Source organism: Culex quinquefasciatus, chromosome 2, assembly GCF_015732765.1.
Source record: "Culex quinquefasciatus strain JHB chromosome 2, VPISU_Cqui_1.0_pri_paternal, whole genome shotgun sequence".
Classification (NCBI taxonomy): domain Eukaryota; kingdom Metazoa; phylum Arthropoda; class Insecta; order Diptera; family Culicidae; genus Culex; species Culex quinquefasciatus.
In genome coordinates, this window is record NC_051862.1 from 143,748,188 (window position 1) to 143,774,728 (window position 26,541).

At 38.0% G+C, this 26,541-nt stretch overlaps 1 protein-coding gene across 2 annotated transcripts; it reads right to left on the reverse strand.

The window, feature by feature from the left end:
* Position 1: 1 nt before the first annotated feature.
* On the reverse strand, positions 2 to 26,315 carry LOC6046731 (cyclin-dependent kinase F-4). Of its 2 annotated transcripts, none has more exons than XM_038251208.1 (8): positions 25,822 to 26,315; positions 8,622 to 9,359; positions 5,312 to 5,646; positions 4,741 to 4,912; positions 3,550 to 4,676; positions 3,240 to 3,488; positions 368 to 477; positions 2 to 301 (listed from the first exon to the last, which is right to left on the reverse strand). In XM_038251208.1, the coding sequence occupies exons 2-8, from the start codon at positions 8,775 to 8,777 to the stop codon at positions 225 to 227; spliced, it is 2,226 nt and encodes a 741-aa protein (XP_038107136.1). In that variant the 5' UTR covers positions 8,778 to 9,359; positions 25,822 to 26,315; the 3' UTR covers positions 2 to 224. The 2 variants fall into 2 exon arrangements, with proteins under 2 accessions (XP_038107136.1, XP_038107137.1); XM_038251209.1 differs by lacking the exon at positions 25,822 to 26,315 and adding an exon at positions 25,615 to 25,773.
* Between the last annotated feature and the right edge of the window lie 226 nt (positions 26,316 to 26,541).

Below are 26,541 nucleotides of genomic sequence, written 5' to 3' on the forward strand. Positions count from 1 at the left end.
CTTCTAGAACATTGATGTAACGTTTATTACTGCTCATTTACTGTACAAACTACTAGACAATAATTCATCCACTTATCGTGTACGCTAACGCAATTCAACTCAAAATGATCATTATGTTACATTCATCGAGATCTATCACAGATTGTTTTGGTTCTATACACTGCTGGTAGTAACAACTTAGCATCTAACCTTCCTTAAAATAAGCTCTATGCAAGTGCAAGCAACTACTTGCTAAGGTACTTGGCGGCCCAGTCGGGTCGTCCCTTGCCGTCACCACCGGGACCGACGTACGTCAGGACACCTAAAAATAAAATACAGCGTACAAGTCAATTGGGCTACGGTAAGGTTAGGTGCAAAGACTGCTTACCACTATCGGGGACCCATTGCTTCTTTTCTGGTGCATTCCTGGGAACATCCTCCCATGGAAACAGTTTGAACGCAGCGTTGACCCCGTTGAATTCTTTGTTTGTTGAAAAACTTTAAAAGAAACGAATTATGTGGACGATGGTTAAGAATTTTAAAGATATGTATTAAGTAAATATTTGTTACAGTGAACAACGAGAAATAATTGTCCGGCATTTTATCATTTGTCTGAAACATTTAGGGAACTTTTAAAACTTTCAACCAAAGAGTTTATTTCAAATCAATCGTCAATACTATTTTGGCAGACATTCATAAAATATGCTTTGAGAGTGTTCAAAAAGCTGCTCCTGACGTGTGGATATTCAGAATGATTTGGTATTTAAGATTTTAGAAACCGTCAACTAGAGCAACAACACGCTAATAAATTTGAAAGCGATACATTATTTTTGTTGTTCTGTGTCTGTTTTATCCGAAACTAATTAAAAATATTTAAATATCAGGCAGGAAATTGATTTTATTTGTATTTTTTTTAATTAGGCTGAAATTTTTTAAGGGCATCCCTATGACCAAAAAAAGGCATTTTACATTGATTCGTCTATACAAGTCTCCTTACAAATTCGAAAAATGTCCAAACAAAAATTATATGCAAAAACCAGAGAACGGATTGTTTTTATCAATTTGCTTCAGCAAAGTTGAGGTTATAATGAGAATAATTCAAAAATAAATAATTTAGAACAAATTCAACTTTTTAAATCTACTTTTTTACACACTAATCGAAATACCCAAAAACCACAACTTGATTTTTATGATGTTTTTATGTATACCAAAAACAAACATCTAATGAGCCACAGATAAGTATGGATATAACATTTTTAAGAATCATTGATTTTCCAAAAACTAACAAAAAATGTATTCATTATTGTTTCATAGAGACCATTTTAAAATCAAAATGTAAATCGCAATTGAAAAGTGCGATTTTTTTAAAATAAAATGAGCCACTTTCAAATGATGGTAAAATGCTTTCAAAATATATTCTTGATTTTTAAAAAAGTGTCCATATTTGCCCAAATCTGGAAAAACAAATCAGACAACTGAAAAAATTGTACAATTTTCCAAAGATGGAACATTGCTAATTTAGAAAAATAGAATTTATTGTGTGTTTTCCAAATAGTCTTGATTTTGTAACAAAAGATATCTTGGTCACTATTTGTTCGATTTTCAAAGTCTAATATGAATACTTGGGTATTTTTCAATATTTTGAATAGAAATATTTTCAAAATATCAAAATCAAGGAGAGAACTGTGTTTTTGTCCATGTAAACGATTGTATGATTTTTCAGAAACACGTAAGTACAAGGTTAATATATTTTTTTCAAGGAAATTTTAAAATCCGACTTCGTCATTTACACGGAACATAACTTGAAAGTCTTCTCCAAAAACTTCTAAGGATGTTTGATTGATTGGGTTTTCCCTTTGGGTAATTCTCCACCAACTCACATGAAATCGGGAAAGTTACCCCAACCCTTCTCGATTTTTGCGAAACTTTTCTCTAAGGGGTTATTTTGGTCACGAATCCGAGGTACATTTTTCGATATCTCGTGACGGTGGTGTGGTACAACCCCTTACAATTTTCTGGATTCTTACTAAGACACGTTTTTTAGTGATTTGTAGCTCGAAACAACAGGGACTTTTTAACGCCGATTTGATGGCGTGCTCAAAATTCCGAAAAAAACTATTTTTATTCATAAAAAGTAAAAAAATAGTTTAAAAATTACTGCCATTTCTTGTTACTAAACTGTCAAAATAAATTTCTCAATTTTTCATTCAGAACTAAATTTTCAAGATATAAAGTATAAAGGTGATTTTCTGGACGTTAAGGTGAAACAGTGTAAACAGTAAACTTACTTTTGATACGCAAGAAAATAACATCTTTCGTCTTTTGAAACACCCAAGAACAAATTGGACCACACTAATAAACAGTAACTGCCAACTGTTGGCAAAGTTATAGAGAATTGTATATAAGAAAGGATGTAACAAAAATGTTTTTTTGGCGGGCATTCAAGGGTTTGTTCCGGTGGGCATACTAAGCTCAAATCCAAAATATGAGCTTGATTGGACGCAACAGGAGCTGGCGCTCCGCCCTTCAATTTTAAATGGGATTTAACCCGCAAAAAAAGATTTTTCCAAAATGTCGCTTTTTGAGGCATTTTGGCCACTGAAGCGTTTATTTTCATCATCATTGGCGTGTAGGCCAGATCCTTGCGCATCTGTACAGGCCTTCAAAGTCCCGGCAAAAAAGATATGCGTCGCGCCTCGCGACGCCCTAGACGCCAATTGATTTTGCTGGGGTCGATTTTTCGAAAAAATGCCAAACTTTGAAGGCCTGTACCGAGCTTCAGGATGCTCCAAATTTCAATGTTATATATACCAAAAGATGCGCAAGGATCTGGCCTACACGTCAATGATGTTGAAAATAAACGCTTCAGTGGCCAAAATGCCTCAAAAAGCGACATTTTTGAAAAAATCTTTTCTTGCGGGTTAAATCCCATTTAAAATTGAATGGCGGAGCGCCAGCTCCTGTTACGTCCAATCAAGCTCATATTTGCCCGCCCATTAATGCCCGCCAAAAAGTCATTTTTGTTACATCCTAATATACGTACTAATGATTTAATTTTGCCCTCTTGAGTATAGAGAAGGAGGCTCAAAGTTTACTGGGAATCGTGTAATGAAAATGAGTCAAAAACAAATTTATCATTATTTTATTTGATTCGTAAATTAATCCACTTTTAAAATTATATTCATTAGATTTGGCATCTTAATTAAATTAACACTATATTTATATCGTAGTACTACTGTTACATAAGTCGATTTATTTACCTGTTGTTCGACACAAACACCTGCTGCTGATTTTTCCGCCGCGGCGCGATGTTCGCACTCGAGTGCGACGGCTTCGCGTCCGAGTTGTCGTAGATGTCCGTGAGCCCGTTGTTCTTCATCGATCCCTTGGCAAACGGAACCGTGTTCGGGTATTTGGAGGGGCCGGAATCTTTTGAAAACGACACCGTCCCGAACAGATCCTCAAGCTTGAACTCGTTGCCAGTTTTCTTGGACGATTTTACTTTGCTCCTGAAAAAGGTTGACATGGTTAGTAAACTTGGATAGTGTGTTTGAATAAGGTTTTGGGTACCCTAAAATGTCCTCCAGATCATCCTCGAAACTATTCCCCTTGACTGGTTCCCAACTGCGACTGAAGTGACTTTGGAGGCCGCGGTTCAGGGATGGATTTTTCGCCTTGTTCAGCCTGATTTCTTCGTCTGTTTTGCGAGTCAGCAGCACCGGTTGTTTCGAGAACGCGTTGTACACCTTGGAGTCGTTTAGGAAACTTTCGTTGAAGACAGCGTTCCCAAAGTCCGCGTTACCGTTTTGTTTATGCAGGTAGAACCCACTGCTGTTGACGTAGCTCGAGTCGTCACTGTCCACTGCTCGAGTGATCTTCGCCACATTGTCCACCAAGTTTCGCGCCACAAATATGTCGTTCACTTTTTCTTTCCGGCCAACGTACACTTCCGTGGGCTTGTCGTCGATCTTCACCACGGCCGGTTTCACGATGGAATAACTAACCCCGGAGCTTCCGTTGTCGTTAACTCCACTATCACTTTGATCGGTGATTGATTTCGTAATGCTATTGTTCCGGTTAAGCCGATGGCCTTGATGACCCAGATTGTAGTTGTTGAGCATTTCGTTTAGCACACTGTAGTTGATCCCACTCTGGAATCGTCCGTTACTTCTGGCACTGTCTCCGAGCTTGCCGTTGTCCAGCGAAGCACGTTTCTCGACCGGAGGATTCTGAGAAAGTCGCGAAATACTTAGCATAGAATTGATCTCGTTCAGGTCACTATTACTCAACGATTTGTAGACACTTCCGTTGTTATTGCTATTGAGTGCACCACTTCCGATGGCCGGATTTACACTGAACCTGTTGTTGATTGAACCGTTCTCCAGCTGAGCAACGTCTACGATTGATATCCTGGCACTGGGAACTCCGTTGCCGTTCTGCTGAAGCTGCGGTAGCTGAGTATTCCCGTTGGTCACCACACTTGCCGCCGATCGCTGCTTCAACGAACTGAAGTACGGGTACTTCAGCGATTGTTGCGCCGTAGGTCGCTTCTCCGGGTCCCATTGAAGGGAATCCTCAAGCAGCTGTATTGCAGACGTTCCCGCTCGCGTCACCAGCGACTCCAGCGGTATCTTTGGACACTCGGGAAACCGGAACTGTATCGAAGACGCAAGCTTATGTCCCTCGGGCCAGTCGAGCTACAAGTTTAAACAAAAAGATTGTTTGAGTATTGTTAGCGATATCCCTTGAGATCCTCCTCACCTTATCCGGCGTTCCTAGGACGGAGCAGATCTTGAACAGCTGGTCCACTTCGCTAGAGCCCGGGAACAACGGCCGAAACGTGTAAAGCTCAGACATGATACAGCCCACGGCCCACATATCGATGGCACTGCCATAGCGGGTCGAGTGGAGCAGCACTTCCGGTGCACGATACCTGGGTCACGTGACGAACGAGAATGAAACGTTGGAAATACGTGTTTAGTACAATTCGGTGCCGACATCCTCCTTACAGTTATTCGTGCAGCTAATTGTTGTTTACTGTGCCATTGTTGTTTGCGGTTCATATTAAGGGAGAAAATTGCAGCAGAACATAAATACAATTAAAAACAAATCACAATTTCTCCGACTCGCTCGTCACAATCTTCTTAGAAGTCGATAATTGATTCCGCCTTCAACCCAGTACACAAATCAATTTCTTTGCGTTAAATTTAGACCTCCTTTCACAGAACGAATCCCAAATGCCAGCCAACACGCAAACAAAAGCTTAAGAAAGCAGCACGCAATAACCCAAAATAAGCTGCTAATTACAAAAATCTACGTCACCGTTTCTTACCACCGCGTGGACACGTAATCCGTGTAGGGTGGCCGCGACCGGATCTCCCGCGCTAGCCCAAAGTCGGCAATTTTGACCAGCTCCGGCCCGCAGCACAGCACATTTTCCGGCTTCAGGTCCCGGTGGAAGAACCCGTGCCGGTGCATGAACGCCAGTCCCGTCAGGATCTGTTGCAGGATCAGTCTTATCGTCGACTCCGGGAAGTGCGTCTCGCGGTCCTTGATCAGCTGGTACAGGTTTTCCTGCATGTACTCGAACACAAAGTACAGCACGTCGTTTTCCCGAATGACCTCCTTCAGCTTCACCACGTTGGCGTGCGAGAGCTTCTTCAGGGACTGTGGGGGAATAAAGTGTGGAAACTAGAGTTAGTACAAGTAAGAAATTTTAACTTTTTTCAGGACAAGCTTCAATTGCAAGAAGCACATCTATTAAAATAGTTTATTTTGTTATTAATTTTATTTGAAAATAGAAATCAAAAAGAGATCGAAGAAAAATCATAACTTGATTCATTCTGAGAAAAATAACGCTTCTAAAAAGTTGTGGAATAAAAGTCGCTAAAAAAATTATCAATCTCCATCAGCGATGGAAAAAACATCATCAAAACATCGCTTCGTGCTAACTGAACGCCAGTTTGTGCGGCTAACACTGCCTCACGTATCGACAAAGTTCAAAAAAGAAAAATATATCAATATTTTATTACATTTTATTTTTTATTTACATCGAAAAATGATGTTGAAAATTTTTTGCGACCAATATTTCGATTTTTTAAATCTGTATTGATTCAAAAATGCATAACTCGGTCAAAGATTTTCTGCAAAACCTGGAAATTTTTGAAAATTTGATGTCCTCTAAAATATATCTTAAAATGGAAAAAAATAAAAATAGGATTTTTACTGCAAATCAAGTTTTAGTAACAAAAAATTAAATTAAAAAACACAAATTATTTACTGTTTTTCCTTTTTTTCAGTGGTGTCTTTATCCATACCTACAACTATGCCGGAGACACAAAACGATCAAAAGAATTCCTTCAAAAGACACATATTTTTGTATGATTTTTAGGGTAGAGTAGTCATCAATGAGACACGGGGAACAATGATAAAATGGCTCTCACAAGACGTAGTTTCAATCAATCAGGCTCATATTTGGGGGAAAGGTGTGTCTACTAGATACACGTCTGCCATAATTGCTTCATTTAACCAAAAATATAAAGTTATTTGATAAAATATATGGATTTTACAAAATTTAAATACTTTTTAGTATAACTTTTGTAAATTGAAGTTTCATGTTGACAAAATTGCTTGAAAATATTCAAAGCAAGTCACCTGCAATGAAACAATATAAAAGCATGATGTTTTACTAGAAAAGTATCGATTTTTGTAGAGTGTCTCATTGTTCCCCAGCTGTCTCATTGTTCCTGCCAAGTGCGTCTACAATGAGACAGTTGAATAACTCTGACTGTAGACGTCAGATCGATCTCATATTTTGGTCAATGTTAGAAAAAACTAAAAGAAAGAAAATGCAACAAAAAGTTCTTTAAAATATGCTAATGAAAAAAATACAAAAATCGTTGAAGTTTAAAAACCAAAAGTGTCTCATTGATGACTACCCTACCCTACATCATTTTTGTATGGACAGCTGCCAATTTTGTATGGAAAATTATATGGACAAACTAATGATGCAAAATGGCTTCTTTGGGCAAATCAGAGGCACAGAAAAAGTTTCAGCCGGATTAAAAAATACAAAAATAAAAATTTCAAAAAAAATCCGATTTCGTAAATAATTGCTCAAATACCTTTTAATACCCTAAAATGACCTGAAATTTTCCATAAAACAAAACAAATTACGTCATTCTAGCCCGTCACTCTTCTTGATATTTTTTCTCGAGATTCTCCAAAGTTTTTTAGAACTAGTTAGTATAAACAACAAAATGAATTTCTAGCAAACTATTCATCTAAAATAAAAATAAAACAAAAATTTTAGCAAAATAAAACATTTTTTGTGATACTTCACATCCAAAGCTTTCAAAAAATCTAAAGATTTTTAAATCAAACCAAACATGCAAAAAATTATTCTAAACGCAGGGGAATGCATTTTAAATTGATTTCAACTGATTGCACTTAAATTTCTTTACAAATTTTGAGGATTTTGAAAAAAATATTCCTCCCCCCCCCCCCTGATTTTACAAGTTCACCTTGAAGGAGAGGGTGACCAAAATTTTAAATAAAAATTGTACCAGCCTGGTAAAATCAGTTTTGTGGCAGTATCTGTCAAAATATCAATGTTGAAACTCAAAACCCAAATTAAAAGCATAAATAATAAAGTCCTTTTGTGAATTTATCTCGTCTTTAACAAGTAACAAAAATACTATATAAGGAGTTACATACATGTAAATCGACAAAAAAGTCAGATTAATTTTATTTAAATCTGTTTTCAGGGCATTAAAATATACATTTTCATCTATCATCGAAACAAATTTGAAGACATTTGGTTGTATCTTTGCCGACATATAGCTATTTGAAGTTAGCAGTTTCAAAAAACGGGTGCCACGATATCTTAACACTGCCTTGACCAAATCGGCTCAACATTTTGGTGAAGACTCGTTAAACCGGTCTTGAGTGCATGAAGGTGATTTGCAAAAAAACTTTTTTTTAAGATAAAACAATATTTGTGTATTTCATATAAAAAATCCTCAGATTTTGATTTTTGTATTTAAAAAAAGGAATATTTCAAAATCAGGCTTCGTCATGCACACGGAATATGTCTTGAGAGTCTTCACCCCAAATTTTAGCCAATTTGGTCCATCCCATCTCGAGATATCGTGGCACTCGTAAATAAATTCGGTGTTTCGAGAAAAACGCTCAAAAAATTTGACAGTCCACTTTGCGCACGGCAAAATGTTGATCTTAAAGTCGTCTCTAACTCAGTTCAATCATGTAATATCTTCATGAAATTTTCAAGAGTGATTAAAAATCATCCTTTTAGTGGATTCAGTAAATTTTCTGTAATATGAAATTTTGTGATTTTCTACATGTATGTAACCCCTTTACCAGAATACAATATATGATGGATAGACGAAACTTCATGGTTGATTTAAAAATTCATGTGAGTAATAATAAAAACACAATAATTTCATATTTTGTCCTACATTCTTGCATAATATGTTTCTCTGCAGCTGTTGAATGACAAACCACGAGCCTTCACGACAATTTCCCGTACATCCGGAAGCCATAAAAACTGCACCAAGCGCGCATTGAAATTACCATAAATTGGCCCTGTGGCCTCAAACAAACAAACCGAGCAAGAAACTCACCTTCACCTCCCGAAGATTCATGGCTTCCTCCCAGGAGTAGTACTTCCGCTTCATCCGCTTGATGGCGACCTTCTCGCCGGTGTCTTTGCGTTGACCAAGGACAACCGTACCGTAGGTCCCATCGCCAAGCTGGCTTAACGTAAGGTATCGATTCATGGCGAAAGTTTCTTTTTCCTCTTTTTTCTGTTCTTCTTTTCCAGCTGCAGTTTTTTCGTTGTCCTTAAAAGTTCTACATTTTCCGCACTGAAGGAACTTCCTGTCTTTGTGGTGGCTTTACGTTGCAAAAGTTTTTCCTCCCTCTTACTGACTTTCGTTGCACTACGACACAAGGTAAAGTTTTTCTCACACAGGTCGTGACACTCTTCGGAAAAGCATGCAACGAGGTTGCATGTCAAACGGCAATACCCTTACCCACGTTTTGAGACCCCTCCCTCTTCCGTTTCACCTGAATGAACAAAACACTTCGAACCCCCAGGTTGCGGTGAGGTCATTAATATTCATCAGTCACCGGCGCAGATGTCTCCGGGAGCCCACTTTTGGACGTTCCAGACGTAGCCTCTATTATTCACCGGCATCTATGGCTGAGCCAGGCAGGTGAGCTGCCCTCAAACGAGGCCACAGTCGTCCGAATGTCCTTTCGGTTCGTTTTGCAACCTCTTTCCGTGTGGCCTGGCGGTTTTCCGGAGGGGTTGTAAATGAGAGGGTGGCGAGCTTTTCCCACCTTATCGATCAAGACGCCTGTGAGGAAGAAAAAGAAAACCCAGAAAAGTGGTTATGCGAGAACTTGAGTTACATTTAAATTAGTGGGTTGTAAGGGGTACAGGGTTGAAGTCAACAAAGAATTTGTATATTTGTCGAGTCATAAAAGTTCATTGAAAATTTCAATTTTTCAGCACCCCTTTCAATGTTGAAAAGAAAACTTATCAGCCCTTGTTCCGAGAAATAAATATTTTCACGACTGAAGAGGAATTCGACGTATCCAAACGAGCATTTGCCTTTTCTTGGCATTGTTGGCAAGCTAAAAAAGCTCGTTGCCCGAAAAATTTTCAGCACATATTTAACATTACTTTTCAACACTGTTTCGGTTTTTGCGTAAGTAAAAAAGTTTTACAGTCCAGACAGTCCACTTCGGTGAAAAAATGTTGAAAAAATGCATTTTTTTCAAATTTGAATGAAATGGGGTCGCAGAACTCAAATAGGGGAAATAAACCCATTTTAAGCCTAATAAGCGGTCTTGTTTGAATGATGCTGGATAATCTGGAGTGTTCCTTGAAATTCAGTAAAACCAAGTACACCAACGAGTAGAGCAACTTTTTGTGAACATTTCTGTTTATTTTCACTTTTATAAAAAGTTATGCTATTTCTTTTACAAGCATTTTAAAAAAATATTTCAAAAACGCATTCTAATCAGTCGTGTGCATTGGGCCACGCCCATTTTTGTATTTTCAGCTAAGTTCTTTTTTTCTTCCAACGCTCGTTTGGGTCTGCTTCGTGCTGCCAAAATTGATGAAATTTTGAGCGAACACTCACGAAAAGTAGCATTTATAGAGAAAGTTTCCTGGCAACACCACAAGCGCTGCTGGTGGTGTTGGTGGCCACCCTTTGTTCTTTATTTGCCTTCGCTTCTCGCTCGGTTTTCTTTAGCCTTCGATTAGAAAGGATGGTCAAAATTGAAACGTCAAAAGACTTAGCGCGTTTGTTTTTTATGGCGCTTGCTAATTATTTACATGTTTCGGGATTATTTTTCAAGTGAGTGACTAAGTAACGGTCAAAAGAACATGTTGCCAGTAGTTGGAAGCAATTTTATATCTTAAGCGCTTTGAAATCGTTAGCGCAAGTTAAACGTTATTGATGGCGACTTTCGTTAAGCAGTTAACCTCTAATCTTGCGTGTGGATGTGTGTGCCACCAAAATGATGAGAAATGGTCTCGCAAAATGGAAATTATGATCAAAAGTGCATTAAATTTAATCTTTTTGGCCAGTAAATGGCATACATTTGCGTGCTTACTCGAGGCGGTGCTGTTGCTGGTAAGTTTACAGCCTAAATAGTATTTTTGGAGCTTTAATCGAGCATCAAACTCTTCATATGACGAAGATAGGTGTTTGATTAGAAAGGGTATATTTCCCCTAGATATTAAAATCAATGGAAAGAAAAAAAAACGAAAAATAATGTTTTTGTCCGTGATTCGATTATGCGAAATCCCATACAAACCTTTGGATAATCGAGTCTAAACAGTACTAAAAAAGGGGATTTCAGAACCGCATTTGCTTTGCAATTGCGCTGTGAAACTATTAACTTTGTCTGTCCTTCGGGAGAGACGCAATGGCCTACTTTTCCATATAAAAAACTAACTTAATCCACCTCTGTGGTTGATGCCTTCCTCACTTTTTACCAGCAATGGGTAATATGAGTGGTTTTGACACATATTTCAGCTATTTTTTTAGATCCAGAAAAAATAAGTACACTGATATATCTTAAGTGGTCATAACTCGAGACAGGGTTGCCAGATCTTCAATGTTGTGGACTCGTTGGAAAGGTCTTTCGATTACCTAACCAACGATGGGTCGGATGATGGATCCGGCAACCGTTTGCATACATTTAATTGAGATCCGGCTTCAAAAAAGTACATAAATATCAATTAAGTGGTCATAACTCGAGACAGGGTTGCCAGATCTTCGATGTGTGGTAATAACTCGAGACAGGGTTGCCAGATCTTCAATGTTTTGGACTCTTTGAAAAGCCCTTTCAATTGCCTAACCAACGATTGGTCGGATGATGGATCCGGACATCGTTTACAAACATTTAAGTGAGATCCGGCTTCAAAAAAGTACATAAATTTCACTGAAGTGGTAATAACTCGAGACAGGGTTGCCAGATCTTCAATGTTTTTGACTCATTGGAAAGCCTTTTCAATAACCTAATCAACGATGGGTCGGATGATGGATCCGGACATCGTTTACATACATTTAAGTGAGATCCGGCTTCAAAAAAGTACATAAATATCACTTATGTGGTAATAACTCGAGACAGGGTTGCCAGATCTTCAATGATTTGGACTCTTTGGAAAGCCCTTTCAATTGCCTAACCAACGATGGGTCGGATGATGGATCCGGACATCGTTTACATACATTTAAGTGAGATCCGGCTTCAAAAAAGTACATAAATATCACTTATGTGGTAATAACTCGAGACAGGGTTGCCAGATCTTCAATGATTTGGACTCTTTGGAAAGCCCTTTCAATTGCCTAAGCAACGATTGGTCGGATGATGGATCCGGACATAGTTTACATACATTTAAGTGAGATCCGGCTTCAAAAAAGTACATAAATTTCACTGAAGTGGTAATAACACGAGACAGGGTTGCCAGATCTTCATTTTTTTTGACTCATTGGAAAGCCCTTTTAATTACCTAACCAACGATGGGTTGGATGATGGATCCGGACATAGTTTACATACATTTAAGTGAGATCCGGCTTCAAAAAAGTACATAAATATCACTTATGTGGTAATAACTCGAGACAGGGTTGCCAGATCTTCAATGTTTTTGACTCATTGGAAAGCCCTTTCAATTATCTAACCAACGATGGGTCGGATGATGGATCAGGACATCGTTTACATACATTTAAGTGATATCCGGCTTCAAAAAAGTACATAAATATCACTTATGTGGTAATAACTCGAGACAGGGTTGCCAGATCATCAATGTTTTGGACTCATTGGAAAGCACTTTCAATTACCTAACCAACGATGGGTCGGATGATGGATCAGGACATCGTTTACACACATTTAAGTGAGATCCGGCTTCAAAAAAGTACATAAATATCACTTATGTGGTAATAACTCGAGACAGGGTTGCCAGATCTTCAATGTTTTTGACTCATTGGAAAGCCCTTTCAATTATCTAACCAACGATGGGTCGGATGATGGATCAGGACATCGTTTACATACATTTAAGTGATATCCGGCTTCAAAAAAGTACATAAATATCACTTATGTGGTAATAACTCGAGACAGGGTTGCCAGATCATCAATGTTTTGGACTCATTGGAAAGCCCTTTCAATTACCTAACCAACGATGGGTCGGATGATGGATCAGGACATCGTTTACACACATTTAAGTGAGATCCGGCTTCAAAAAAGTACATAAATATCACTTATGTGGTAATAACTCGAGACAGGGTTGCCAGATCTTCAATGATTTGGACTCTTTGGAAAGCCCTTTCAATTGCCTAAGCAACGATTGGTCGGATGATGGATCCGGACATAGTTTACATACATTTAAGTGAGATCCGGTTTCAAAAAGTACATAAATTTCACTAAGTGGTCATAACACGAGACAGGGTTGTCAGATCTTCAATGTTTTCGACTCATTGGAAAGCCCTTTCAATTATCTAACTAACGATGGGTCGGATGATGGATCCGGACATCGTTTACATACATTTAAGTGAGATCCGGCTTCAAAAAAGTACATAAATTTCACTGAAGTGGTAATAACTCGAGACAGGGTTGCCAGATCTTCAATGTTTTGGACTCATTGGAAAGCCCTTTCAATTGCCTAACCTACAATGGGTCGGATGATGTATCCGGACATCGTTTACATACATTTAAGTGGGATCCGGCTTCAAAAAAGTGCATAAATATCACTTATGTGGCAATAACTCGAGACAGGGTTGCCAGATCTGCAATGTTTTGGACTCATTGAAAAGGCCTTTCAATTGCCTAACCAACGATGGGTCGGATGATGGATCCGGACATAGTTTACATACATTTAAGTGAGATCCGGCTTCAAAAAAGTACATAAATTTCACTGAAGTGGTAATAACACGAGACAGGGTTGCCAGATCTTCAATTTTTTTGACTCATTGGAAAGCCCTTTTAATTACCTAACCAACGATGGGTTGGATGATGGATCCGGACATAGTTTACATACATTTAAGTGAGATCCGGCTTCAAAAAAGTACATAAATATCACTTATGTGGTAATAACTCGAGACAGGGTTGCCAGATCTTCAATGTTTTTGACTCATTGGAAAGCCCTTTCAATTATCTAACCAACGATGGGTCGGATGATGGATCAGGACATCGTTTACATACATTTAAGTGATATCCGGCTTCAAAAAAGTACATAAATATCACTTATGTGGTAATAACTCGAGACAGGGTTGCCAGATCATCAATGTTTTGGACTCATTGGAAAGCCCTTTCAATTACTTAACCAACGATGGGTCGGATGATGGATCAGGACATCGTTTACACACATTTAAGTGAGATCCGGCTTCAAAAAAGTACATAAATATCACTTATGTGGTAATAACTCGAGACAGGGTTGCCAGATCTTCAATGTTTTGGACTCATTGGAAAGCCCTTTCAATTACCTAACCAACGATGGGTCGGATGATGGATCCGGACATCGTTTACATGCATATAATTGAGATCCGGATATTTAAGAAAACACATTTTTATACATAACTTTTGAACTACTTATCGAAACTTCAAACAATTCAATAGCGATGTATGGGACCCTAAACCAAGTTGAATGCAACTGGTTTGGTCAAAATCGGTTCAGCCAGTGCTGAGAAAACTCAGTGAGAATTTTGGTCACATACATACATACACACACATACACACACACATACACACACACAGACATCGAGAATCGCAAATAGTTTTTCTTTTGCTATTATTTTTATGTTTTCGTCAAATCTTTTATTTTCTAATGATTGCAAAACAATTTAACTAGTGTAAAATGCATTTTAAAACACTTTCTGCATTCAAATGTTGAGACTATGGCTTGTAATGCCCTGGCCAGAGCCGAGGGACAAAAACTTTGAAAAATATTTGCATCGGCCCAAGTTTCAACAAATATTTTTCCCTGCACGAGTTGTCCAACGAGGTTCGTCGAGTTGGAAGAACACGACAAGTTCAAGTTCCATACAACATTTTTTTGCAATTCCGAAAAAAATATTCTTTGAATTGAATTGGGAGTAAAATGTTCATGTGTTTAGTGATATAATCAAAAACCACAGTCAAAAAAAACAATGAGAAAAGTATAACTTTTCAAAACATGCGTTGAAAAGTATTACTTTACAAAACAAGTACGGAACAGTTCAACTTTTTAGTGTACATTTTAGTGCTGAAAAGTAAAACTTTTCAACATTTATTTGAAAAAAAATATCACTTTGTTTAATATGTTTTCAAAATTGATGTTTGAGGTACAAATCTGATTTTTACACTCCTTCAAAAATGTAGGTAAATGTGTGTTTGCTAGTCACTTATTATTTCAAACCTAGTTAATCTCGGTTTCAATTTATGAATAATGAAATAACAAATAATAATTATAACAAATTCTTGTCTGGCAAGCAAAAACAAATTATTTTTTAATTATTTTGCACAGTTATCATATTTTGCTTTGAAGGAACGCAATAAAAAAGTTTCTTAAAGGTAAACATTTTTTTAAGAAAATATAAAAAAAAACAAAGCAAAAAAGTAACAACATCCCACCAAAGAAGAAAAACTTGGCAGGAATTAGGTTTGAATAGGAAAATATTACTAGAAATACATACATTATTTATACGTGCAATTGAAAATCAAACAAAATTTCAACGATCAATCCCTTTTAGTATTCTTGTCATCACAATCTGCATGGCCATGAACCGTAAACAACCAACAATCCATGTGTTTATAACTAATCACTACGCTTAGTTTAGACCCTTGTTCATATCCACCCGAAACCGATCCATAGGTTCAACTGTCTATGACATCTGCCGTCAAATGTTTTATTCATGACGTCCAAGGGGTGGCAACGGCCGTACACTTTTCTATCGCACCCACCCACTGTCTCTGCTCTGAAAATTTAAGTTCACTCTACACGGGGTGGACTCAGTGGAAATGTAAACACATGTGTCACAAAATGAGTATCGATCTTCTGTCTGTGCAAACCAGCTAAGGGTGAATCCTCCCCCACTAAATAACATCTATTTACGATGCATCTATAAGGTCATTGATTACCACAAGAATCAATTTAGATGTTCAATTTGATCGGAACATGCAATTGCGAAATTACTGGGTTTCTTGGTCTGAGGAGAGAAAACTGACAGAAGTAGCTGAGGACTTGAGTTACTATTTTAAAAATTTCTTTAAAAAAATGTACTTCTCTTTTTTCAAATTTCTCTACATGATACATAAAACAAAATTTTCTTCACTTAAAAAGCCAATAACAGTTCGTCAACACTATTTGTGTTTCACACGCGGATGGCTTTCACATACTCAATTATTCACGATGCTCGGAGTGGTGGTGGGTGGAAAGCTGGCACTATGAATCCAATTTCCCAAAATCTAGACACTCACCCACGAACACATCCAGTGTCAATGTTACCGTCTCAAGGTCAAATTACATATTTAGTCTGTTATGACAAGCTACAATCGATTGAACGTTATTCTGTAGTCTTGTATGAACGAATAATATTTGTTGTTTATTATTTGTTTTGAACACCTAAAGTACGTGATAATGACTAATTAAAATGATAATAAAGTAGCTCATCAACAGGAAATTTAAATAACTACATAGTTACTAATCCCAGCACCTAAATCTAATTCATGAAAAGTTTCAGCAGAAAAAAAAGGATCTTGATTCTCAAAAGGACGCAAGTTCCTGATTTTCTTGCTTTTTTGCTTTAGTTAAGTTTTTAATTTTGGTGATCAATTAAATTCAAACCAGGCGTTTGCAGAAATGTTAAAGCAGGATTTATTTATTTTTGTTTTTTAAATCGTCAAACAACCATTTTTTGCAACGCAATTGAAGCATTTGTGGTACCTTGGCCCTTTGATGTAGATTTGTATACAATACATTAAAAACTTTTCCCCAAAACAATGACAGAAATTATATCAAACGTGAAGGAATCACTATAATATATCATCCCGCAAAAATAAATTTATTTATGGCATGATGAAGTCCTACGGGGCACCCAACTTTCATAAAATCAATCAAGAGCTCGATAGTCTGAAGCCAGATTTTGAACGGATTAAATAAATTGTGACCATCATTTAATACTTTGCAACATATTTCAAGAAATGCGCAAATTTTGCGCTTTTTCTTTTAAATATTCTAGAAATAAAATTTGTTTTCATCTGTGAGCAGTTCTCTACGGAATCGGTCTTTTTTCTTTAATTTTAATTTTTGTATTTTTTTAATCCAGCTGAAAAACTTTTTTAGTGCCTTCGGTATGCCCAAAAAAGCCATTTTGCATCATTAGTTTGTCCATATAATTTTCCATACAAATTTGGCAGCTGTCCATACAAAAATGATATGTGAAATCTGTCTCTTTGAAGGATTGCTCTGCCCATAATTGAAAATTCGGCTATTATGCCAAATCAAGTATTCCGAGAAAAACGCGTTTTAGTGCTTGACACAAAATCTCCGTCAAGGTAATTTCCCATAAGAGTGGCATATTAGCCGTTTGGTTTTTCGCATCGGCAGCCAAGTCTAGGCACTATTTCAGTAAAATTCAAGTTCCAGAAGATGCGTTGGAACGTCCTCTACCACCTGGTGCTAATATCTCGTTTTTGCCAAAAGTGGATATTAGCCGTTTTTTCAATGGTGGGCAGTGCTGAGATATCGACATTAGAAAATGGTGGGTTGTTTGGGTGGGACTTAGAAAACATCAATTTTCTTGTTTTAACCCTTTGCATGGAAATATCTCAGCAACTAAGGGTCGTATCAACAAAGTCCGAATAAGAGAATTTTCTCAGTTTTTCAAAAGTGGGAAAACATGGGCACTTATTTAAAAAAAAAACTAATAACTGCGACTATTTTGAAAAACAGTTACATAAAAATGGCTATAACTTGAAAACGGCGCACTTTATCAGAATTTCACTGAAGTACTTTTTGATTGCAAATTCAATTTAACATCGAAAAATGAAAATGAAAAAAAATTGCGATCAATATTTCGATTTTGAGAAAAAAATTGTATTAATTCAAAAAATTACAACTTGGTCAAAGATTTTTTGCCCACTCTGGAAATTTCTGAAAAGTTGGCATTTATTATATTATTAATTAAAATTATAAATAGTGTTTTTTGCAAATCAAGTTTTAGTGACAAAAAGTGAAATTAAAAATCACCAAAACAATTTTACCGTGTAACATTTTTTTTCAGTGTTGTCCATATCCACACCTACAATTTTGCCGAAGACACCAAATCGATAAAAAATTCCTTCAAAAGATAGAGATTTTTGAATTTTCACATATCATTTTTCTATGGACAGCTGCCAAATTTGTATGGAAAATTATATGGACAAACTAATGATGCAAAATGGCTTTTTGAGCATACAATAGGCACCAAAAAAGTTTCAGCCGGATTAAAAAAATACAGAAAAAAACCGAATGACCGAAATCTCAGAGAATTGCTCCTGTATAATATGTTGTGAATTTGTTTTCCTGACTCAAAACAGTCACATTATCACATGATTATCTTCACTCACCGTGTTGGTATTATTGCTTTTTTAAGCATATACTTCACAAAAAATAGTATCCAGGCTATGAAGCCCAAGGATTTTTTTCTGGAAACCCTGACGTTAAGTCTTGGCATCGTTACAAGGAATTCAAGTGTTCAAATCAATATTCCATAATTTATTCCTTCACAACTTAACGATCTTAAAAACACTGCAGCCATGTAGGGTACGTTATCCATTAGTGGACCCCTTTCCTATAGTGGACCCTCTGAAGGGTTTTTGATGAAAAATTCAATAAAATCACAATTTCAAGCGTGTTGTTGTCTACAAATCTTTTATTTGGCATGTTCAGCATCATTTAAAACAATGTTGACTGACATTGAATTGTCCTTTTCACCAAAATAAGTGTTTTGAGTTCGACATCTGAAATCAGCCATGGCCACTAGCATTTTCACAACAAAACTGCATTTATATTTTATGATTGAATTAATCATCCAATCATTTTTTGACTTACTATTTAACTTCAGCAAGTCGAAATAATGTAAGTTTAAGTAACTTTACTAAAATAAAACGAAGAACTGCTCATTTTCGAGCAAAAATTAGGGGGGTCCAATATAGGACAACGAAAATCCAAACTTTGCCAAAAGTGGACCCCTGTTAATTTAACTTACAAAAAAAAGAAAACTGTGTATTTAAGCAAAAGTTTCTCTTAAACATACAAAGAATGCTTGTTGTAATCAACTTAAACGCATATTTTTTCAATTATGAGTATAAATATAGCGGTTTTCATGTTAAAAGTACCAAAAATGCTGAAGCCGTAAAAATTTATAATTAATCAAAACTATAGTTGATTGTACTTAACTGAAGCATCATAAATGCAGTTTGAAATGATATTTTATAATAATAAATCAATAACAACACATTTTTTTAAATAAACATGCGTGATTTTATCAGCAACTGTAAACAAATCTATTATTTAGTTTCGGTCAACCATTTATGTAATTAATATGGAAAAATTTTGCATCAAGATTACTTTTTTTAAATTATTTTTATGTTTATAGTGGTTTTTGAAACGTTTTCTCTGATCTTTTTCGGAAATAAATGTTTTTAAATGTCTGTTAGGTTTTTTGTTGTTTAAAGCCAAATTTGTTAACAAAACATATTTTTTTATAATGAAAAGTGAACAAAATCCATCCTTTATTCATCATATCTATCATTAGACCTACACCATGCATCAAAATATCAAATATCGGTTAAATTTGGTATAAAAATAACAGTTTGCCTATAGTGGACCCGGGTCCACAATCGGATTATGGACCCGGGTCCACTATAGGAAAAGGGGGTCCATAACAAGGCAAAAAAACTTTTTTTTCAAATGGCTATTTTTCTGCTCAAAAACAAATAAATGATGAAACAAATAATCAAAATTGTTCAAAAGACTTCAGATTTCATTGTTTTGTACAAAGGGGTATGAAAAAGTGCTTAAAATATTGAATATTTGTGAAAAATGTGCTTCGGCTCTACTAAGGGGTCCACTAATGGTTAAAATACCCTAAATTACAAACTTTACCTTGAACAAGAACTGTTCCACTGACAGCAAGTCAACTGTAACTCACCCTCAACAACTCTTCTACAGCTGAACGCATTGATTCGTGTAGACCTCCTTCCCTCCACCCTTCGATTGTAAATTTCCACCACCTGGCTGCAAGTCAGCAGTGCTGGCGGCGCATTTACATTTTCACCAGGGGATGACTTTCCACATCATTTCCGTTTGCGTGAGGACCGATAAAACTTGGAAAAAAGAAGCTAAAGGCGGGTGCAATGGCAGGAGGGTGGAAAGGATTAGTGACCTCGTTTGCTTTATGGGAAACATGTTTTTCCCTCTGTTCCTTTTCGCTGGCTCATTCTATACAATTTATGCTCCACCATGCTCGCTGGGTAGCATGGTGGCCATTATTTCAATGTTTTAGCATTGTTTATGTATTGGTGAGTGGCTTTCCAACACCCTTTTTGCGCTATTCTTAGCATTGGGTAATGAATGATACTTTCAGCATGAAGGTAAACGTGTCATTCGCATTCGAAAAGTCTAGCATTGATGCATAATGCACATTTATCCTTCGGGCGAATTTAAGCTTTTGTTGAAATTTTACAAGGTTCGCAAATTGAGTGTTTTTTTACCTTTGTAGTGTGTGTTTTGTAAGTGCATTTTGTGTATGTGTCGCGAGTTTGTGCATTTCGATCATGTATGCAAACAATAAAACTGTGACTAAACTAAACTCTAAAAAGATGTCTTTTTGTCCCCTAAAACAAATAAAAGAATCTCGGAAATCAATAAATACTTATTTTGAGATTCAACTTCTTGTGATAAAAATGAAACAAAAAATCGGGAATGTTTGTTTTTTGCTTGGAAGACGATATTCGAAGAAAAACGACAACTGGTAGTATCAAGTGGTTAAGAAGCGAAAAAAATCACCAGATCACAGACGGGATTCGAACCCGTACCACCCACGTCTCTAGCGGGGTACTCTACCCTTAAGCCACCGTGATCCTTGGGATTCTAGTTGTCCCAAGACACCAAAGTAGTGTTCAGCTGTAGATTTGATCGCACAACCACGCCTCTAATCTAGTTCTTCTTTTCGCTCTCTCAACCTTCTTGCTACCGTCGTTATTGTCGCTCTCTTCTTGGTGAACATCGCTGAGCAGTGTTCGATAGGCCATTTGCTTTATCGAGGGTAGTTGGTAGTAAGGATTGCTACTTGTTTTTTGTGTACATACCCATTTTTTTCGAACATTCCTTTACCAATCATCAAATCGATCCGAACATTTTACTACCGTCAGTGGGGTGACATTGGGTCTGGAGGGTGAGATTGGATCACCGTGATTTTTTACGGATTTTACCATTTCTCAGGTTCTTTTCAATGAAACTGAATTCTGTTAAAAGGGTTGTGTAGGGGACATCTTAAGATGACTTCGCTGAAAAAATCTCGTTTCTAGCACAAATCCTGTTATTTTGGCAGCTGTCTAAAGTTGGGGTACGTTTTTGGCCAAAAATGACACTCGAAAAATCATTTTTCTAATATTTTTGTTAGAATTGCTCGAAAACTACCCAAATGTTTGAAAATCTCCACTTCAAACATTGTAGCGTGTCAATACGATTCCCTCGAACAAAAAAAGTTCAAGATGGTATGTCGGAGACATAACCGAAAGACATAGGACCAAACAATATGAATGTGTTTTTGGATTGCTAGTGAAATCTGAAATAACATTATTTTATTTTGTTTTATAGATTTGTCGGCAAAATTGTCATAAATGTTCTCCCAAGGTGAACCTTCCATGAGGGCACCGGCAACTCCAGGTTGTGGCCACTACGGTCGAAATGTCAATTTTCATGTTCAGTATCAAAAACCATGAATTTTGATACCCATATTGCCACAACTCGTAAGTTTCTGTAAATGTCCCCCCAGGCCCCGGGGGAACCTTCTTTGAGGGCACCGGCCACTTCCGGTTTTGGCCACTACTGTCGAAATGGCCATTATTATGTTCAGTATCAAAAACCATGAATTTTGATACCCATATTGCCACAACTCGTATGTTTCTGTAAATGTCCCCCCAGGCCCCGGAGGAACCTTCTTTGAGGGCACCGGCCACTCCAGGTTGTGGCCACTACTGTCGAAATGGCCATTATTATGTTCAGTATCAAAAACCATGAATTTTGATACCCATATTGCCACAACTCGTATGTTTCTGTAAACGTCCCCCCAGGCCCCGGGGGAACCTTCTTTGAGGGCACCGGCCACTCCAGGTTTTGGCCACTACTGTCGCAATGGCCATTATTATGTTCAGTATCAAAAACCATGAATTTTGATACCCATATTGCCACAACTCGTATGTTTCTGTAAATGTCCCCCCAGGCCCCGGGGGAACTTCTTTGAGGGCACCGGCCACTTCCGGTTTTGGCCACTACTGTCAAAATGGCCATTATTATGTTCAGTATCAAAAAGTCAAAGTAGTTATGTCACAGACATAACCGAAATGGCGTAGACAACGTAATGTTTTGAGATGTGGACATTGAGTTTTCCATATCTTATTTTTGAAGAATTAGCTAGCTAATAAAAAATACATTAACGGAATAAGATCGTAAATGGGAGATGGACCCCCCGACAAAACAGAACTTAAACACTCCAGTCAACTTAACTGTCATGTAACCATACTTTGAATGTGTTGGTAAATCTTTGACTAGAAAGCCTTATTTAAGCAATGGAAACATCGAATGGAGGAGAAAAACGATTTTTTCGCGAATCGAATGAAAGTTTGGTACCATAATGTGGGGGAGAGAGGGGTTCAGAAAGCTGTGCAATCCGTCACCCCCGAAGACCAACACTAGTTCCTGAAAGGCATTTCACCGACTCATCACGGGTGGGACGAGAGACGGGGAGCGAGGCAACTCCGAAGAGTTGGGAAGTCTTCACCCCCTTCCTGATTGTTTCACAACCACGGCTTGACCCACGAGAGGCAACTGTTTGGTGAGACGGCAGCAGGCGCGTGCCTCATCCTGTTGCTGCCTCGTCCCGGGTGGGACGAGGGACGGGGAGTGGGCAACTCCAAAGAGTTGGGAAATCCTCACCCCTTACCACGAAAGATCCAAACGGTCCGACCATTGGGGGCGAGAGCAGCCTCAGAAAGCTGTGCATTCCGTCGCCCCCGAAGACCAACATTTGTTCCTGAAATTTAAATTGAAATTAGCTCGCTGCCGGGTGGAACGAGGGATGAGGGCAACTCTTTCAACAGTTTGGAATTGGACACGACGCAATTCTTTCAGAAGCGCTCGCCGCGAATGCGACGAGCTAGTTGTTGTTTCACAACCACGGCTTGACCCACAAGAGGCTCTTCAGCGGAAGGCAGCAGGCGCGCGCCTCATCTCGTTGATGCCTCGTCCCGGGTGGGACGAGGGACGGGGAGTGAGGCAACTCAAAACCACGGCAACCACGAAAGATCCAAACGGTCCGGCCATCGAGAGGCAACTAGCTGACGGTGACGATGAGAAGGCAATGCGCGCTTCTTTTCCAGTTCTGGTCCCTTTCTCCTGCTGCTCTGGTCTCTCCTGCTGCTCTGGGCTGAGCTTTCCTGCTGCTGCTGCTGCCGGTCCGACGTCTGAGACGTGAATGATAGAATGGGCTCTGGCGCGCGTTTTTATGTAGCCTTTCGGCCCGCTACTTCCCCTCCTTTTTCGCGACCGACACTCGGTCGCGTTGCTCGGATGATTTTCCCCTCAAAATAGGTACTTGACATTCCCGTCCGTGAGTGGGAAGCGCTCATTTTGCTTGCAAAATCTGTGCATTTTGAAAACATTTTAAAACATTCAATTGTTTCAATAGTTAAACTATTTTGCCAACAATGAAAGTTTTATAGCAAATTGCTGAATAATTTTCGAATCGAATGGAACATAAATCGTGTCGATTCGTTTAGAGGGAAGGAAGATATAAGCGTTTGACGGATGACGCAGTAATCCAGGGCCTTCGGCCCGGGTTTTTTGGAATGACACCCCAGTACCTTCGACAAAGACGTAAGTCTACGTCAAAACCATGAATTTTGATACCCATATTGCCACAACTCGTATGTTTCTGTAAATGTCCCCCCAGGCCCCGGGGGAACCTTCTTCGAGGGCACCGGCCACTCCAGCTTTTTTTTCACCACTGTCAAATTGGCCATTTTTCATGAGAACCGCCGCATCATAGCGACTTCCACGCCGTCCGCTTCGCTCGAATTTCCTCCTTCTGCTACCGGTGGTTCTTCCTTCTGATTGCTGGTCCTCTTCTTCTATTGGCCGCTGCTGCTGCTGCTCCGCGTCGGCCCGACGTGCACAGTTCGAGTGCTCGTTCCAATGTGACTTGCTTTTGCGAAATTTTCTGCTTAAATAGCGGCACAGCCGGAGAACGACACAAAAGGGGCGCGGTCTCGAATGCATACGCTCGCTCTGATTGGTCATCTGTCCGATTTGTACTGAAAAATTACTCATTTTGATTGCATGTTTTAAGTGCTTTAACTATGTTTAGTCAGACTATCTATGTAGTTAAACAATAGCTGAAGTCTTCCTCTTTCGATTGGTGGTCCAACCATCTGGATTGATTCACAGGGAAAAAAGATATAAGCGTTCAAAATGTCCCCTTTTTTAACGCTTAAAAGTGACGCTTTGGATCGAATTTCTGAACTGGCCCCCCAATATAGTAAGTAGAGACATAGTCCTATGTCAAAACACTGTTGGATGACTTGTTTTTACCATATCGTTGTATTTGAGCATCAGTTTAGTTTCATTTGACCCAATGTCACCCCCTCTAAAGGGTGAGATTGGGTCAATTTTTCATACTATTGACATTTAATGTAGTGTTCATCAAAATCCACCATATTTTGGGAAAATGATAGTAAACTATCTAAGAACAAACCTACGTTGAAAGATTTTCGATGTTATTTAAATTGTTTTTGTTATTAAGAAATTGCGAGAGGTGTATCGTTTTTTGACCCATAGTCACCCCCGCTGACGGTACCAAGAAACAAATTTTCGAATATCGACACCTTGTAACTAATGACGCAAAAGGATTCTAAATCCAAAAATACAAGATCTAAATCTTAAACAATAGCAAAATTTTGGAGAATTACTAGCAAATTCAATGCAATAAGTGTTTTTTTTTAGTTATAAGGTAGATGCAAATATTTCACAAAGTTTTTGTCCCTCGACTCTGGGCGAGGTTGAGGGGGGGAGAGGTATATTATCATTTGAATGTCTAGCCAGAACATCAAAATTTGAATAAAATAATTCATTGCAAAATGCATTATACATCCGTACAGTGGATATGCAATCATAAAATTTTCAAAAAATAAGATATCATCAAAAAAAACTTGCAAAAAAATTGCGGTTTTGTACATCGAAAAATCAACTAAATTCACAAATTTATTAGAATCATCTCAAACATGCTAAAAATGATTATAAAGAATGCCTTTTAAATTGAATTCAGTTCATTTCCCTATGCTATGTATCAGCCTTGCACAGTTCTGTTGCAGGATATAACATTTGCAGATACATATTTAGGTTTTTTTTTAAAAAAAAGGTCCTATTAACATATGAAACACAATAGCTTTTTGAACCCTTTCATAAAAAAAACTCTAGATACGCCTAATTTAAGATTTTGCTCGATGAGTCACCATTCTCCCGTGAAGAAAAGAAGAAAAACTCTTTATATTCAATTTTCTCTTAAAGAGTGCTTAATGAAAAGAAATTTGAAAATATAAAAAGTAGTTTAATGTACGAAAGAGGTTCATTTGAGTTTACTATTCGTTCACATGGGTTTTGCAGACGTGGCCGAAATTGATTATTTTGTATAAACTAAATGAATGGATTTAAAAAAAAAAACCTGCTGCTGCAAAAGCGCTCGAACTGGTTTACACAGTGTAATTGGATCGCAAACTACAACTCATCCATCCCACAAATGAAGAGCTCCAATCAGAAGCTTTTTTTCACGACCACAACCTATGTTTAAATGCAGTATTTACCCTTTCTTAACTACCACCCGTGTCGAAGAAGTGTTTTAATTAGCAAAACGGCGATGCAGAAAAAGGGTCAATTACGCGGCCCAATCCGATTGAGGCCATCTCGGCCAGAGTCTCTCTCGGAGGAGGTCCAAAAGTAACACACAACTCGTTGTTATCCAATTTCCCACGATTTTGCAAAACTTTACACGCACTGCTTTCCTTACACACCTGGCCTGGCTGGCTGGCTGCCTGAACGATGGCAATTACCGATATTACGGCCCGGAGTCTTGCAGCACACTGCACACTTTGAACTCCCCCAGCAGATAAGATCGGAGTGCGTGTTCTACGTCTTAAGACTGCAGGCAGCGACTATTTGGTAACACCCTCAACTACCACCCATTAGTGACACTCGCGACGATATCGGAAATACATTTGCGGTCATGTCTTCACTGACTGCCCAACAAAACGGGTGTTCTGCTCGATGTTATGTTTATCGGTTGCCGTGGCAACCGGCCACTTTTACAGTGTTTCATTGATGGTAATTTGTCCCTTTTTTTTCTATGGTAAAATAAGGAAAATTTCACGACTCTATAAGCACTTTGCGGGTGTTATAATCCTAGTGTAACACCTTTTGCACAGTTTTGTAGAATAATATCCGAATATTTTAGAGGTTATTTCAAACTAAACTCTAAACAGAAACAATGCGTCCGATCGTCTCGAGTTTGTAACAGCAAGTGAGCTTTTGAGTAAAATTTGAAGTGACCTCAGTCATGCGCATTTGATGTGAATTGTTAGTTGTTTTCTATTTTGATTCGAATGTTTTAGTACAAAATACTAAAAGATGGTTTTTTAGTTCAGACTGTGAACAAAATTACTCTTTTAAAACATCTGTTTGCATATTGTCTTCCTTGTTCATTATCGGATTGTCTAACCTTGAATCAATTTTGT